Source organism: Ziziphus jujuba, chromosome 12 (genome assembly GCF_031755915.1).
Source record: "Ziziphus jujuba cultivar Dongzao chromosome 12, ASM3175591v1".
Taxonomy (NCBI): Eukaryota; Viridiplantae; Streptophyta; class Magnoliopsida; order Rosales; family Rhamnaceae; genus Ziziphus; species Ziziphus jujuba.
This window is the reverse complement of record NC_083390.1, coordinates 6721850-6737343: the sequence shown is the minus strand read 5'-3', so window position 1 is coordinate 6737343 and position 15494 is coordinate 6721850. Positions and strand designations below refer to the sequence as shown.

At 32.6% G+C, this 15494-nt stretch overlaps 1 protein-coding gene across 2 annotated transcripts; it reads right to left on the bottom strand.

Moving 5' to 3' along the window:
• Positions 1 to 2185: 2185 nt before the first annotated feature.
• LOC107405640 (AP-1 complex subunit gamma-2) lies at positions 2186 to 14766 on the bottom strand. Of its 2 annotated transcripts, XR_007237540.2 has the most exons (19): positions 14392 to 14766; positions 12665 to 12967; positions 12351 to 12492; positions 11304 to 11477; positions 10598 to 10777; positions 9631 to 9785; positions 8463 to 8553; positions 7804 to 7967; positions 7241 to 7295; positions 7039 to 7161; positions 6828 to 6923; positions 6217 to 6344; positions 5761 to 5865; positions 5334 to 5593; positions 3824 to 4066; positions 3566 to 3741; positions 3053 to 3157; positions 2561 to 2786; positions 2186 to 2466 (listed from the first exon to the last, which is right to left on the bottom strand). XR_007237540.2 is itself a non-coding variant. In XM_048462466.2 (18 exons), exons 1-18 carry the CDS (start codon positions 14421 to 14423, stop codon positions 2691 to 2693), a joined length of 2628 nt encoding a protein of 875 aa, XP_048318423.2. In that variant the 5' UTR covers positions 14424 to 14766; the 3' UTR covers positions 2186 to 2690. The 2 variants fall into 2 exon arrangements, 1 of the variants encoding a protein (XP_048318423.2); XM_048462466.2 differs by having other exon boundaries at positions 2186 to 2786.
• Positions 14767 to 15494: the final 728 nt, after the last annotated feature.

Sequence of the window (15494 nt, the reverse complement as noted above, 5' to 3'; positions counted from 1 at the left end):
AATTCGAGGGGACACCTGGGCCAACGTAGATCTGCCATGCCTTTGGCATTTATTTATCATTTAACAATTTAATCTATTAGATTAAAAATTATTTTTTTCTACTTGAATCTTAGTATAAAAAGTCAAAATATGATAAAATATATTAAATCAGCATCTATCTCATCATGAGTTCAGAGTTGCAATAACAAATAGAAAAATTTTAATTTTTTTAAAAAGAGTAAAATTATATATTTAATTATATTTATTTTTAAATATAAATAAAGCATGCCCACGCTATTTGGGATATGCATAGACCCAGACCAAAATGGCAAGCTGGATTACTTGTTAAATCTTAGCATACGGTCGAACTGCAGGTTACATAGTAGGCATGAGGCCATTGGACTAGATGTTTGGACGGTGTGAGTTTTGATGACCATGAAAACCTATAGATGCGGCGAGCGTTTAGGCTAAGAGCTTTGATACGGATAAGTAATTTTAGTCCCCTATGTTCGACACTCGTGAGAGTAGTTCTCATCGGTGAATTTTAAAGATATATAATTGATATTATATGGGTCGATATATGAACTCGGATAGTGAAAACGCTATCATTGATTAGAGAATTTTGGCACCGTAAAATCTATTTCCGCTGCATAAAATATAGGACCGTAACACTATGCCTTTAGCATTTATTTATTATTTAACAATTTAATCTATTAGATTAAAAATTATTTTTTTCTACTTGGATTTTAGTATAAAAAAATCAAAATATGATAAAATATATTAAATCAGCATTTATCTCATCATGAGTTCAGTGGTGCAATAACAAATAGAAAATTTTTATTTTCTTTAAAAAGAGTAAAATTATATATTTAATTATATTTATTTTTAAAAAGTTTACTTATATGGTATGTTAAAATATCAATCAATAAAATAAAATCATGTTGCCTCTCACAAATTTTAAGTGATTTTAGTAATTTCAGAATAAATCTTATTATTTGGTAATGATTATCATGTTAAATTTTAATTAAAATATTTAATTTTATTATTTTTAATATTAAAATTTTAAAAATAAATATTTAATAAAAATAATCTAAATTAACATATAACGAATAAGTCTTAATATGATTATATATGTTATAACAAATAATATTATTCTTTAAAAAATTGTAAACCATTCTTTCACAAATGGTTGGGATTCATGTATAACCTTTGTGAAGGAAGGGAATACAGCTCCCAAAAATAAAGTAGAATTTTTTCACTGTTTGATAGATAGTTTGTTTTTTAATATAGTAAAAAATTTATTATAAATAATATTTCACAGCCCATTAAATCATATAGAGCTAATAATTTTGGGTACTTATCCTTTACCCTCCCTGACCATGTCAAACCTGATCTGGTAAATATCTTGTCAGTAAGATTGATATTAGTCAATATGAAAACCACTTTGTACCTTTAACTATTCCAAACTTTGAAAACAAGTTTTCCGATGGGCCCACAGTATTTGCCTTTTTCACTTTCAACAAATAAAATTACTTAAAAACGCCTGCAGGAGGAAAATTAATTTTTAAAATTTAATTTATTAGAAATTAATTTTTGATAAATTTTTTTTTTTGTTTAGTGAATAATTTTTTTTTTGAACATTTAAATAATTAAATTTAATATTAGATAATAAATTAAAAATAAATAATATTTTAAAAAATCTAAAATTATTTTATTAAAATTTTTAAAATGATACCTTGATATGTTGAACAATTTTTCTATATTTATGGAAATTTAATTTTTTGGATTATATTTTTCCATCTTACAATAAATATTCTAAAAAAAAAAAATTATCATTTTTTTAAAAAAATTAAATCCCTACTAACTTTATTATGATCATCCAAACAGCCCATAAACAGCCATAAAGCAATTTTGTTTATCTAAAATGTTGTGAAAGGTTGAGTTCATGTAGTTGATTACTTCTTTCCAATAAAATTAAAGTAGTACTATTCTTATCTTCATAGAGATGTTAATGGGAAACTCAACAAGAAACAAACTTGTTAATTCATTAGCGTTCAAACTTGAAAACAAAAAAAAAAAAACAAAAAAAATGAAAGATTGAAAGGAATCTTTGGAGTCTACAAACAAAGAGAATTATCCTCTATTAACAAACTTTCAACCAAACAAAAATAGACTAGATATAATAGATTGGGTATCCAAGAAACAATGAAAAAATTAATAATATAACCTTACATTTCATTAACATTGAGGAGGAGAAAATGTTACATGAAATAAAATTGAATATACTATATGACTGATTTCCAATACGATTTGAATCCAACTTGGACGAACACAAGCAATAAGGCTAGAGAGCAAATCCAAACTAGAAAACAGAAAGCAGGACCTCAAAGTTCTTCATATAACACATGAGCTCTATTCCTTTTGGCCAAAATTCAAATTCCCCAAAATTCCGTACAGCAATAATTTGTAGTAATGTACATCACTCACCTAAAAGAGGAAGAAAAACAAAAAGTAAAATAAAATAAAATAAAATGCGGGCAGAAGTGTGGGAAGGTGAGAAGCCATTGGAAAGATCCCATACTCTAGAGCAAAATGAGCCCCAAGTTTCTACAAAATGCACCACCCGGCTCGACTAATCAAAAGATCACATGTCAGCCGCCAGTGTGAGAAGAAAGAACCATCGTCTTTATCGTCGATGAAGACCTCAAACCTCACAAACCACGTGGAAAATTGTTGACTTGTCCTTCCTCTAAAACATCTTTGTTGTTAATCTTGTAAGCTATCCTTATGCGCATGACAAGAGATTTCTGGAAAAATAAAAGAGTTATTGTAATCATCTTCTAACCTCTTACGAAAAGAATGTGGCAAAATAAAAAATATATGATTCTGCTTGACTAAATTAATAATGAAACCATAGACCATGTTATTAAGCAAATTTATTGTCTGGATGACTCATTGAGTAGGGAACCACTACCTTACTATACTAAAATGGCACATAGATTATAAATATGGTGTTAATTCATGATCAAGAAACAGAAGTCCACTTCTTTAACAATAGCAATGATTCATGTACCTTTCCATGTTGACTGTTAGTAACTTTCAAACTTTGCGTGACAACCCCATTACCACTTGCAGGCAGGGTATTGCTGCTAGCTGGATCTAAATGCAATTGGAGAAACTGCAAGATTAAGAGCACCAGAAGATATCAACCGTTATTTGAAGCTGAGAACAAAAATAAGCAACTACAGACAATTTCCTAGCAAGTAAAAATCAATACAGACAATTATGGAAGCTTGGGCAAACTTAAAATGGTTTTTAATCAATATGGAGAACCTTGACTGTAGCATGTGTAAATCTTCCGAGCATCAGAAGGATGAAACTTTGGGAACCTATAAAGGACTAGTTGGGCACGCAATTGATACACATTTGGAGGCTCAAGAGCCAAGTTGATCAAGTTATGTCAATACAAACAAGGAGACAAATTGAACTTGCAAATAACCACCCAGAAAATAATATTTTACTGATAAGTACATATTCAAAAATGAAACAGAACTAGATATGCCTAGTACTCTATTATAAACATTACCTTTGGAACTGCTGCCTGAAAAACGAAATCTGTGTAGTTATCAGATGACAAATTCGTAAATTCCGCCTGGACCAATGTTGTTTGGGGGTTGCCAGGTGGCTTTGAAAAGTTGAACACAATCTTCAAGGAACTGCTCTCAAAAGCTACTAGAGATGGATATGCGGAGCCATTGTCTTCTGCTTCATAGAAAAGAAGACTATCACTACATTGAAAAACAATATATATCAACCAGACATCTAATCATTGACAATATTTTACCAGGTTTTGGTGGATCAGCAGCAAAGCCACCCAACAAATCCATCACAGGAGTAACTCCAGCAGAAGTGGATTGATTGGGATATGAAGGAGATGAAAGTCCATCTAATGGTGAAACTGATGTTTTGTTATCTTGACTAGCTGACAAAATATCATGAGCTGATGGGCTGCTCTGTACAGGAGGTGAACCAATAGACAATAGATCAAGGAGGGCATCGGTGCCATTTTGTGAAACAGCATTTACACCTAAAAACATGGGGGAAAAAAAAAAGTTACAAACGATATGCATAGGATAAGCTAGATTGCCCCATCTGTGCAGGAGAATAATGCACAAGCACAATTTTCATGTGTCTAATAATGCATGTGTGCATGTACATATGAAATGTACAATTGAGGAAACTTCAAATGCATAAAATTAATCTCAATATCACCATATAATTCAAGTAAATAAAAATATAAGATTAGAATACATATATTACTTTCATCGAGGGGGTTGCACGGTTTACTCTAGAAGAAGACATATGAAATCCAGTTGAGTGAAATCTTCTTTGATGCATTCAGAATTTCTAAAAAGTAGGAAAGAAAATGATGAATTATAGAACATGCTAGTCAAATTATAGATACTGTTGCCAAAACCTTAACTCTGGAAAGAGGTCTATGTAGGTTTGTTTAAAGCTCCTAAACCTAACTGACTGGTAGCCAACCCCGAACAGATTTAACTATCATTCATAATTACACAAGGAATGGTATCAGATTTTCCTCTATTGCAAAAGCTAAATGAGTCAGGATACAAATTCAAGTTGTGTAGATTTCGTTCATCTAGATTTCACCAACCAACCTGATCTCATGCTAATGTCTACCATGATTATTAAAGAAAGAAATTGATGTGGGACGTAGGAAATACAATAGAAGAATAGAGGAGAAAAAGAAAGGGAGGAAGGAGAACGTCAGGGAGAGGTGAGAAAGGTTAGAAAAACAGGGGAGAAGTAATCTCTGAAACGAAGAAATATTCAAATCTGTAAAAAATATTCAAATCTGTCGTTTAGTGTTATTATTAACCCTATCTATAAGTAAACAATTCTAAAAAGGAAACTAATTAAAACAAAATCAATTGATACTTCTAATTAACAATAAAATCCTTAAACTACCAAACAGATATCATATGATATACTTCTCATGGTCCTCATCAGAAGAAACCTTTAAAATAAATTGAGTGTCAGTTGTTTTCATGACTTCATTAATAAAAATGTGAGATCATTAATAGAAATGAAACCATAGAGATGATAACATGACAAGAATGAAATCTCAATCACAGCCATAATTTGGAAAAATGTAAGCTCCTGCGTAATGCAATAAAAGCTAAAAGGCTCAGAAACTTTAATAGTCTGCCAACCTTATATATACATATATATATATATATATATATATATAGAGAGAGAGAGAGAGAGAGAGGGGGGGAACTTAGTTTACAAGGATTTGATTGTAAAAATATGGCAGAGTATTCAATACTAACCAGATGTTTTTGAAGATGATAGCAAATCAACACCAAGAAGATCCTGAAGAAAATCACCACCAGAAGAGCTAGGTGCTGGGGCATCATCTGAACTTAGATCAAGCAAGTCTACAAGAGGAGCTGCAGAAGGTTTGGCAATTCCATTTGGCATATTGATTGACCCCGCAGTAGGAGTTGAAACAGTAGCCGGTATAGAACCAGCCCTCTTTCCAATAAAAGTTGCCTCATCCAAAACAGGCATCCTTTCAACTAGTGCAGACCTGCACAAGCTCATTTATCAGTTTTCAACTATCTACATAAGCTTTATTAGGGGCAATATTTTCTAATCATAAAATTGAGAAGAACAAAACAAGAAAACGAAAGGAAATCAAGGAGGCGGAGGGAGAGCTGATTTTTCCTAACTAATCTTAACTTCTTAAAAACATACCTGATGTTCTGATGTTTCATTATAATAGAATTGAATTCAATGGCTCTCTGCTGCAATTCAAGCACAAGGCTTCCTTTGTAATGAACAATTATATCTTTAATCCTCCTATAGACATGATTCAAGAAACAACATAATTTAATTTCATTTGAAGAGATTACTGGTACTTACAGATTAATAAATACCCAAAAAAAAACAAAAAAAACAAAAAAACAAAAAACAAAAAAAAGAGAAAGAAAAAAGTAACGTCTGGGATAATTAAGTAAATAGAGAGAATACAAGTCATTCGTGATATTTTATAATAGAGTTCCTAGAAAAGCCATTTAACTGCCAGAATAGAGACGTAAGTTACCAAGACTTGGAATTCCTCTAACAAGCAAAGAACCATCGGAAACAAATCATCTAAAAAGTTCACAAGCATATAATCTAAAAAAGAGGTCAAGCAAAGGATTAACATACTCTGAACAAGATGGGAACCGTGAAGAAAGCTTTAGCAGAGCAACAAAAGCCATTGCTTTGGTAGTGAGATCAGATGTATGGCTCTTAATTGCGATCTCAATGACATCCACAGCATCAGATTCCGTCACCTGCTCAAAAAATAAAATTTGTGTGTAAACTGTAAACAGAAGCAATAAAAGGATGCACAAAAATAATCAGCCATGGCATCCAACTTTTGCTGCTGAGTGACATTACATTTGGATAACCCATGCACTGAAAACGAGAGAATTTTGACATTCCATTTAAACAATACAATGCCAGAAGCGATAGAGACATAAAATGTCACACCACACCAACAATCCCATCCTAAACTGGAAAACTGCTTTATTTTACTTTCAATAGACGAATATTTTAATTTAAAAGGTTAAAAGAAGAAAAAGCCTTTGCTGAAAAGATATTAAATTGAAATTATTAAGAGATTCCTGTATTCAGCATGTATTCCAACTTGTTTAACTTTTCATATCATGTAGGAGTTTTTCTTCTTAACACATTCAAAGACCAAACATACAAGTGACACACAAAGATCACCAAAGTACATAATATAATCTGATATGGAAGAAAGATGAACTCACTGTTATTGGATCCTCTATATCGAGCATGCCAACATTGTTTACCAACAAATCACCATATTCACCAATACACCAAACTGCCACTCGAACAAGGCATTCCTGAAACATTGAAACATAAGTAAACTTAGCATATGTAAGACACATGCCCAAATACTCACAATACTAGGAATTTTTTGTTGCGCATCTAACCTATCAATAATTAAATTTTGTTCACCTGTTCAGCTGAGGTTTGGAATGCTCTGTATAATGCCCTAACTGTATATCCATGAAGATCGGAAGCATTGCTTATCACAACAACAAGGGCATGCCATACTTCATCTTTCACAAAATTTCCTGCCTACTAAGCACAGCATAAAGATTAATATTTTTAATTCGCTTGGCTGAAAAACTGACAAAGTTCCATTTAGATTTTATACCTCAGAAAGAACCTTAAGCATCTGATCAATGTACCAAATTTTCTCAGGGGAAAACCTGAAGCACGAATAAGTGAATACCAATCAATTAATGATAACAATTAATATAAACTCACCAACAACATTGAACTATCTTGCAATGATTGTGCAAGTCTCAATGGAACTGATCAAGAGTATCAGTAGTAATAAGACTGAAATTAGAAACAAGCATGGACATTAATCTCATCTCAACAGATCCTATTTACACGGTGATGCACGACTGTCTTGGTTGAATGGAAAAACAACTTCTGAAGTTGCCCCTAAACACCACCAAGTAACCATATTAACCACTACTAGAGATAAGTCAAGTCAGTCGACAGCCAACTCTCACAGCTAGACACCACCAGTGCAACACTTCCTATTCCTGTTGTTAGCAGTTTGAGCACTAGCATACCAACTCTATCCTCTCAGTTTTTGGATGCAGTACTAACTTTTAACAGTACAAGATAAAACGTACAAGGAAAATCCAAACCTGAACTTTTATAGAAAAAGAAACCAATTTTAGAACCATGAACTGCAAAACTTACTTTGATACAATGGAGCAAATCTTTGCTGTAAGATCTCCTTTAAATTCTTGATCACTTACTTCCAAATAATCAACTAGCTCTTTTGTTAGAGGCTTCACATTGCTCTCATTCACAAGAAGATAAACAAGTTCAAGAGCCCTTTTCCGAATTGAAGCATCTGAATCCTGAAAAGGAAAAAAACCGCAATCTTCTCAACTTGTAGACTAGAAGATCAAGTTCTTGTCATGAATGGCATAGCAAAGTCAAAAATAATAACAGTGCCTCAAGTTTCACAATAAAACTTCCCATTTATCAAATGATAAAAGTATTACCATACATAAACAACTTAACTTCAGTACCAGCAATTTTAAAAGCAAGAAATTAAATAAGACTTCACAGCCAAATCAAAAATATCATAAAGAGAAATATCTGGTGCTGTCTACAGGTGAAATACACCTTCCATTGTACGAGCACTAAAATTATATCCAAAATTAAAAATAATTATTGAAGCACAGGAACCAAACAGATTAGTGCATAATGGGATAGAGAAAATGAAGTACTGGTGTGCAACTCAATTAGTATATATTACCTCTAAAATAATTTTTGACAAAGATCTTCCAATTATAAAATTGGCAACATACTGCTTGATGTCAAGCAAATTGGATACAACTATGCAATACCTTTACACATTCCAAAATTGTTGCTCGATGTCTCTGCACTGCTTGAGTATCTACTGTGATAGCCTTCATCAGCATGTTTAATGCAACATATCTGCGATAACAAGTGACCTTCAGTTTATTGTATAAGAGAACAGTTAATAGACAAATAGTCGAGTAAGAAAGGGACAAAGTGCATATAGTACATAAATATACACAATATATATATATATATATATATATACATACATACACATATACAAGTCCCAAACCACAACAAAGCAAGAGCATTTATTTATCTATTCTTCCAAATAACTCCAAAATTGAATTAATGTTCATGGTTGACTTTTATCAAAAACATTGAGAACTTTTGAGTTACTTGGATAGATCGTATCGGGTCTTATACAAAAACATAGTTAAATTAGACCTATGTAAATGCCTGCCAATCACTTAAGGCGAAAACTTAATGTCTACAAAGCAGTAAACTATTCCAGATGCATTCCTATAGTAACCTTATAAAGCATATATGCTTTGTTTATTAGTTAGGAAAATAGTGAACGGGTGCATACCCACAGAAAGTTATATTTATGGAGGTAGCTTACAACTATCAAGGCTATGAAATTCAGAACCTAAGTGGTGTGAACATGGGATAAGCATTATCCAATCTCCATTATCAAGCTAATTTCTGACCTCTCTTGCTGCACAAATCCTGCACATCTAGTCAAATTTCAATTCTGCAACTTCAGGTATGCAGTTCTTTACAATAATAGAGATGTATCAAGTCCATATGCTGTGATTTTCAGCTAGTATGGGCTATCAGATCTCCTGCTACAGTAGGATAAGCTAGATCTCACATATATGATAACAGCTGGTATCGAAGTTAGATTTCTTTCTGTTATATCTCAAACCCAAACTAGCTTGAATTAGATTTATGATAAATACACACATGGACCAAAGAAGAAACAGCAATTCTTAATGGATGAGATCAGATATTCACATGATAAAAACATCATAACACATTTTAAACTGAAAGACCTATCAGCATGACATATTAAGGGACAAACCATCATCAAGAGACAAGCTGAATCAAGTTAGAACCAGATATATAGAAGTACAAGACATGGCAATCAATCTTTAAAACTATCCTCCAAATATTGTTTCTTAACAGAAAAGTTAAATTATCACAAGGAACCTGATGTTGTTGTCACGGTTTGATAAGAACCTTCCCAAGATATTGATAGCCAGCACACGCAAGCCACCATTATCTTCAATGCTCATGATTGTTTCTACACATTCATAAAGAATTGCATTCCCTGCATTTTTGTTCGACTCTGTTTTGGTTGCCACCTAGACAAAAATATAACATGTCAGCAGAAAAAGAAAAAAGTGGCTAACTTTTGCAAAACTGAAAGCAGCTGCAGCTAAAAAAATAGCTGTCAGCAACTATAATCACAAGATAAACATCTAAAATAGAAAATAGGGAAAGCAAATAACTTGAGGAAAAACATCTTTATTTCCAGAAAAATAAGAATTAAAAAGATGCAAGAAAAATCTAATACCTGCAGAAAACATCATGTCAGGAAAGTATAATTGCAAGGGCCTCAAGGAGACAAATGAGAACATTGCCATGCATTCAAAATCAACTAGCCACATATGAAAATAGGCCTGAGTGATATTTGACATAATGTTGAATGGTTACGCAGCCAACTTCACTTTTCATTTTCCTTTATGTTGTGTATGTGTGTGCCTTCCCTACATTACATGCACATAACACACGAACAACCATATATCCATACATCAAGGCAATAAAATTAAAAGGCTTTAAGAGCAACTTTGTTATTGTTTATGAATCCAACTTTATTGGCACAAGCATCATTATATAGTCATCTAAAAATTATCCTACAGTGAAAATATTGCAGAATATGTTAAGGACCTTAAGGCATTACGTAATCCCCAAAAACAACTCAGGCCAGGAATGAATGCACTACGAATCTATTATTGCAACAATAACAATTTAAAAACATTCACCCTTCAAAAAGGTACAAAATTTACATGGTGAGGTAGTAGATATTGTAAACCAGTAAATCCACTGAAAGTCTACAACAACTCCAAAGAAACAACTAACAAAAGCATGAGAAATAATATGAATAACTGCTAACCTGGGCAAGTATGTCATTCATGCTATCACTAGCATCTGCATCACCTTGGCCCAAAACACGCAAAAGCCTTAGCAATCTTATATGAAGGAAGGGGTCTGTGATGCCAGCAATATCGTATTCAGGAGCATAAGGACTGTTCACCATATCCCTAAGAGTTTTGACCAAACCATCAGTGCATTTCTGCATTAACAGTTGTGACAACTTCTTGTTAGAACAAAGGACCGATCACAATAAAAAATGTATTACCACAATTCAGTGCATTTTACAAAGATGCTGTAAAGTTGTACATTTATATGCTAAACAACTCAATATCAGAACTGTTTTTATATATGACAGCTAGGGTAGTGCATACGCACTACTTGGGATTCATAAGTAAGATATCACTTTTATAAAGCAAGTACAGATCTGCATTATGATAACAACACAAAAACCTTAAATATTTATAAGGAAAAAGTTAGGTTTCGAATTTTGATCAAAGTAAAATCAACACTTCAGTGAATAAGCCCACATGTTACCTGAAAGATCCATTTGGATAGAAGCAAATATCATATCTATCATATAACAGAGGCCAATCGATAAATAAGAAACCCTAAACTTTTTTTCACACAATGACAACAACTAGATTGCATTAAAAAACTCAAAAAAAAAAAAAAATTATCTTTCTAGATTGCAACAAAGAATTATTTTATCTTTCTGATGAACTTACATTTCTAAAAAACTCAAGGGCTTCTGGACTGACTTTGCATAGATCTGTACAAAGTTGAACACCTGTGATCAACACTCCATGATGCTTTTCTTTAAGTAATGAAGCAGTGGGATTTATGAAGTTTTCTGCCAAGTCAGGGACTTTCTTTATAATCCGTATAGAGCACAATGCTGCCTAAAAATAGTGAGTATAGGTCAATGATTGACAATAAACCAACTAGCCAAATAAAATAAAACTGTCAAATTATATTCAACTTTATCTCAGAAATTTATTTAATAAAATTTCATGATAACCTTCACTCAAGAAATGATAAAGACAAGCCAACCTTCCTAAAAGAGGATTATGAATCTACATATATACCATTTTTGTACAGCTTCAAATGAATAAATTTTAAGCGCAATTTGGATGATATGAAGTAAGCTCAAATCATCTCCAAAAGCCGACAATTACAACAATAAAAATAGTATAAGAGCAAAAACACAAGTATCATTACAATTTATAACTCCAAAGTAGGAAACCCATATCATATTTTCTGCAAAAGAAAAAATGTCTATGGTATTGCTACATGTAATGAAACAGGAGCAGCATTTCTAAAGCTCTTTAGATAAGTATTCTTCAAGATTGAGACTGAATTGTAGGTTTTTTAATTATTCTCAACTGTTTCTTTGTTGGCAAATTGGAAGGGAGATATTTGAAAAATATTAAATCCATAAAAAGGCAAACAATCTTGGTATAGCTAAGCTTATGTGAAATAATTTACTCTTCAGCAGTATTCTTTTTTTGCTCTGCTTCAGCATGGTATACCATAAAGGCTTTTTTATGACTTGCATTCGCTCAATAACTAGACAGGCCATGGTCCCTCAGCTACTACTCATAAATTACTATCTTTCTCAGATCTTCCCAAATAATAATGCTATTGTAAGAATGAATGCTTATTGCCCCCATTGCCTTGCTGGTGACGTTAACATAAGTATAAAAAAGAGATGTTTTAAGAGCAACAAACTCTTCAATTAGCAGGTTATGACACAAAAAAGGGGGGAAACTTACTTTTTTCCGGATATTTGGATCTCGAAATTGCAGCAATCTTTCTACTTCCGGTGCAAGATCACGAGCCATTTCTGCTGAACAAATATTGCCTAAAGCACAAAGAGCAAGTCCCACAATATACTGGTTTGTGTGGTTGAGATCTCTAAAAATAAGTTAAGGTTGCTGCCAAATAGAATTTCCCTTTTTTGGTTCTTTTGTTTACAGCATAGCAAAAGTTCTTCATTTAAATTAGTGAAGAGGGTCTAAAACCAGAAGGGGGGGAAAAAACCCACATTTAATTTAATCAAAAGAAAAATGGACATAAAGCAGGATACTGTTTTAACGAGTTTGTAACCAACATAAGAACTTCCTGTCTTTCATCAAGAAGCAACATCAGGCCAAGATACCCTATTCTCTTCTCAGGAAAACCAGCAGATGCAATCAACTTCAGACACTCCATTTGACCAAAATGTGTGGGGTAACCAAGCATGTGGATAAACATGAGCTTAGCCAGGTTACGATGCCTATAATCTTGATCGTTTTCATTAATAGCAGCACGAATAGCCGCACACTCTTTTCTAACAACAGCACGTTCCTCTGCTGCAGTTTTGCAAGCACGTATAGCCCGAATCATATCCCTGCATCGAGATGATACATATATACAGTAAAAAATAAACAAGCTAACAAATAAAGACAGGTTCAAAGATTTAGAATTCATGAACCATAGTTTAAAGAAAATTTGTCAATGTTATGTTAAGGGTTAAAATCATTTTTTCCCCAAACTATGACACATTTTGCAATTTGCCCTCCAAAGTCCAAACTACAAAAACTCTCACATGGCCCATAAACTATTATATTCTTGTTAGTTTAGTCCAATCATGCATTGATAAAATTAACATATACAACTTATAAATAACTTTGTCTGAAAACTATTTAGTTATGTTTAGTTTCATTTGTATGCAATTTGTATGGGTTATTCATCAAATCCATCTTTCAAAAACCATGATTGGACTACACGATAAGAAAACAGTAGTTACATAGTTTGGGGGACAAAATAATGTTAACCCTTAAGTTAACCATGCATTTGATTTAACTGCAGTAACAGAAACTGAATGGAGTGACACCAAGTAAAACGAAAAAAGGGAATGAAGTTAAGCAGAGAAAGAAACTTAAGGAATCAGCAGCTATATCATACATGGAAACTAAAACAATTTATAGGGCAGGATGATGATTATTACTGTTACAAATGTAGTGTAACTAATGACTAACCAATCCCAACTTACAAAATATACAACTATATAACAATGGACCTAAAGGCCGTTAGTTTCTGCTGTCCTTTGCGTTTTACTAAGATGTCATATAACTCATTTCAAGCTTCCGTAAAGAAAACAAACATGAATTCATCTAAGATTTACTTCTGTAAAATTAACCTAAAAATTGGTGTGAGTTTGGTGTTAATGACTGCCGCTCTTAAAGCTTCCCAAAAGAAAACTTTTGACTTAATCAAGAGGATTATATGCCAACTCCAACCGCTAACCACTTTTCTGGTTGACACCCTTGACATTTCTTTACCTTGCAAACCCAAATTGAATTTGCAAGAAGTTTTCATTGGCATCTAGGAGATTTATCAAATAACGTTTCGAATGCCAGTCTCCACCCACAAGTAAGCCAGTCGATAACAATGGCAGTATGGCAGTATACTCGAATTATGCAAATCACCATATAGCCGTAGCATAACTCCAACGCATTCCAACATTCCAATTCACAAATTTGAACAAATACCCACCAAAATTCACAGAAATGGTACCCAAAAATTCATTCTTCACTAATCAAAACCAGCAGTTTCAACTACACTAATCGAAATCCAACAAGAAAATGCATACACGAACTGCTCAATTACAAACAATCTTCTTGAATTCCGAATTGGGTATCGAAAATGGGTAGAGTTGAACCCATATAGACGAGTTCGTATACATGTTGAATCTATATATATATATATATATATATGGGGTGACGATCTGCATCAAATTCAAATTCGGCGAGATATGAATAGTTAGCTTACCTCAAACGGGTACCAGACGAGAAGGGATTCATGATTGGGTCCGTGATGAAGTTCAGCAAAAGCTCGAATCAGATCCGAATAGGGAAAAAGAACAGAACGAGAGCGTTAAACACAAAACAACGATCAAATCGCAGTTGATCTCGGACTTCTGGAAGAGGGAAAAGTGGATAGTCCGAATTGTGAATCCAAGATCCAAATAAGTTATCTGGGAGATCTGGGAGAGAGAAACAGCAAGCGAATTTCGAATTGTTTTTTGGATCTGAGAAAGAAATAAAAAGAGAAAGAGAGAGAGAGAGACTGAGAAGAAAGTTTTCGCTTCAGGGTGGTCTTTTCCTTCCACTCACGATGAAAGCTCGTTTCTCTTTTTGTCTTCGTAAATTAAAAATAATTAATTAATTAATTGTGAAAATTAAATAATAATTCGGGCATCTTAATTCTCTTCTGGTACGATGGTCTCACCGTAGTTATATTTCCGTTTGGCTTCTAGTTGTCCCAGTGGCGCCATTCTATTGGTCTGTCCTTTTGGGTAATCCTGGTCCTACAATATTTTCTCAAACTCTCTCATTTCCTTTTGTAATTCTACTCCTTGTATAAAAAATTTAAAAATAAAAAATAAAACCTTTTAGATAAATTTGTCTCCCTCTGTATACCATAATTTATTTTTATATTCATTTTTTTATAGAAATTTTATATTTAGATTATTAGCAGATAAAAACAATAATTTTATTATTAAATTTTCTTTGAACAGTCAATTAATTCGTATCATTCAATTAACGTCTAAGTTAATTATATAATTTAAGAGATTTAAATTTAAAATTATTATTTAATCAACTCATTTTATATGAACAAACAAATAAAAGAAAATGAACCGGAATTTGTAGTTTTTCCAAATAAAGCAAAAGATGGAAGTAGTGGAATTTTTTGTTTGACATGTTTTGCTTTGTTAGTTCAGTCATAAATTTTAAGGCAAATCAATTCATTTTGTTTATGAATTATCTTCCATTATGGAACACTATTGACTTCAAGCTGCCAAATTGTAACAAAATAAACCAAGTACGAAATTTGCTAGATTGTCTACCACTCTAATCAGCAAATTTGAAAAT

What these genes read in the sequence shown, in the direction of transcription:
- LOC107405640 (XM_048462466.2), bottom strand. Translation starts at nt 14,423, where the DNA reads ATGAATCCCTTCTCGTCTGGTACCCGTTTGAG. An exon ending in TGAATGACATACTTGCCCAG is followed by an intron (nt 9,786 to 10,597) that starts GTTAGCAGTTAT and finishes ATTTTTGTCTAG; the next exon opens with GTGGCAACCAAAACAGAGTC. An exon ending in TGCTTAAGGTTCTTTCTGAG is followed by an intron (nt 7,162 to 7,240) that starts GTATAAAATCTA and finishes TGTGCTTAGTAG; the next exon opens with GCAGGAAATTTTGTGAAAGA.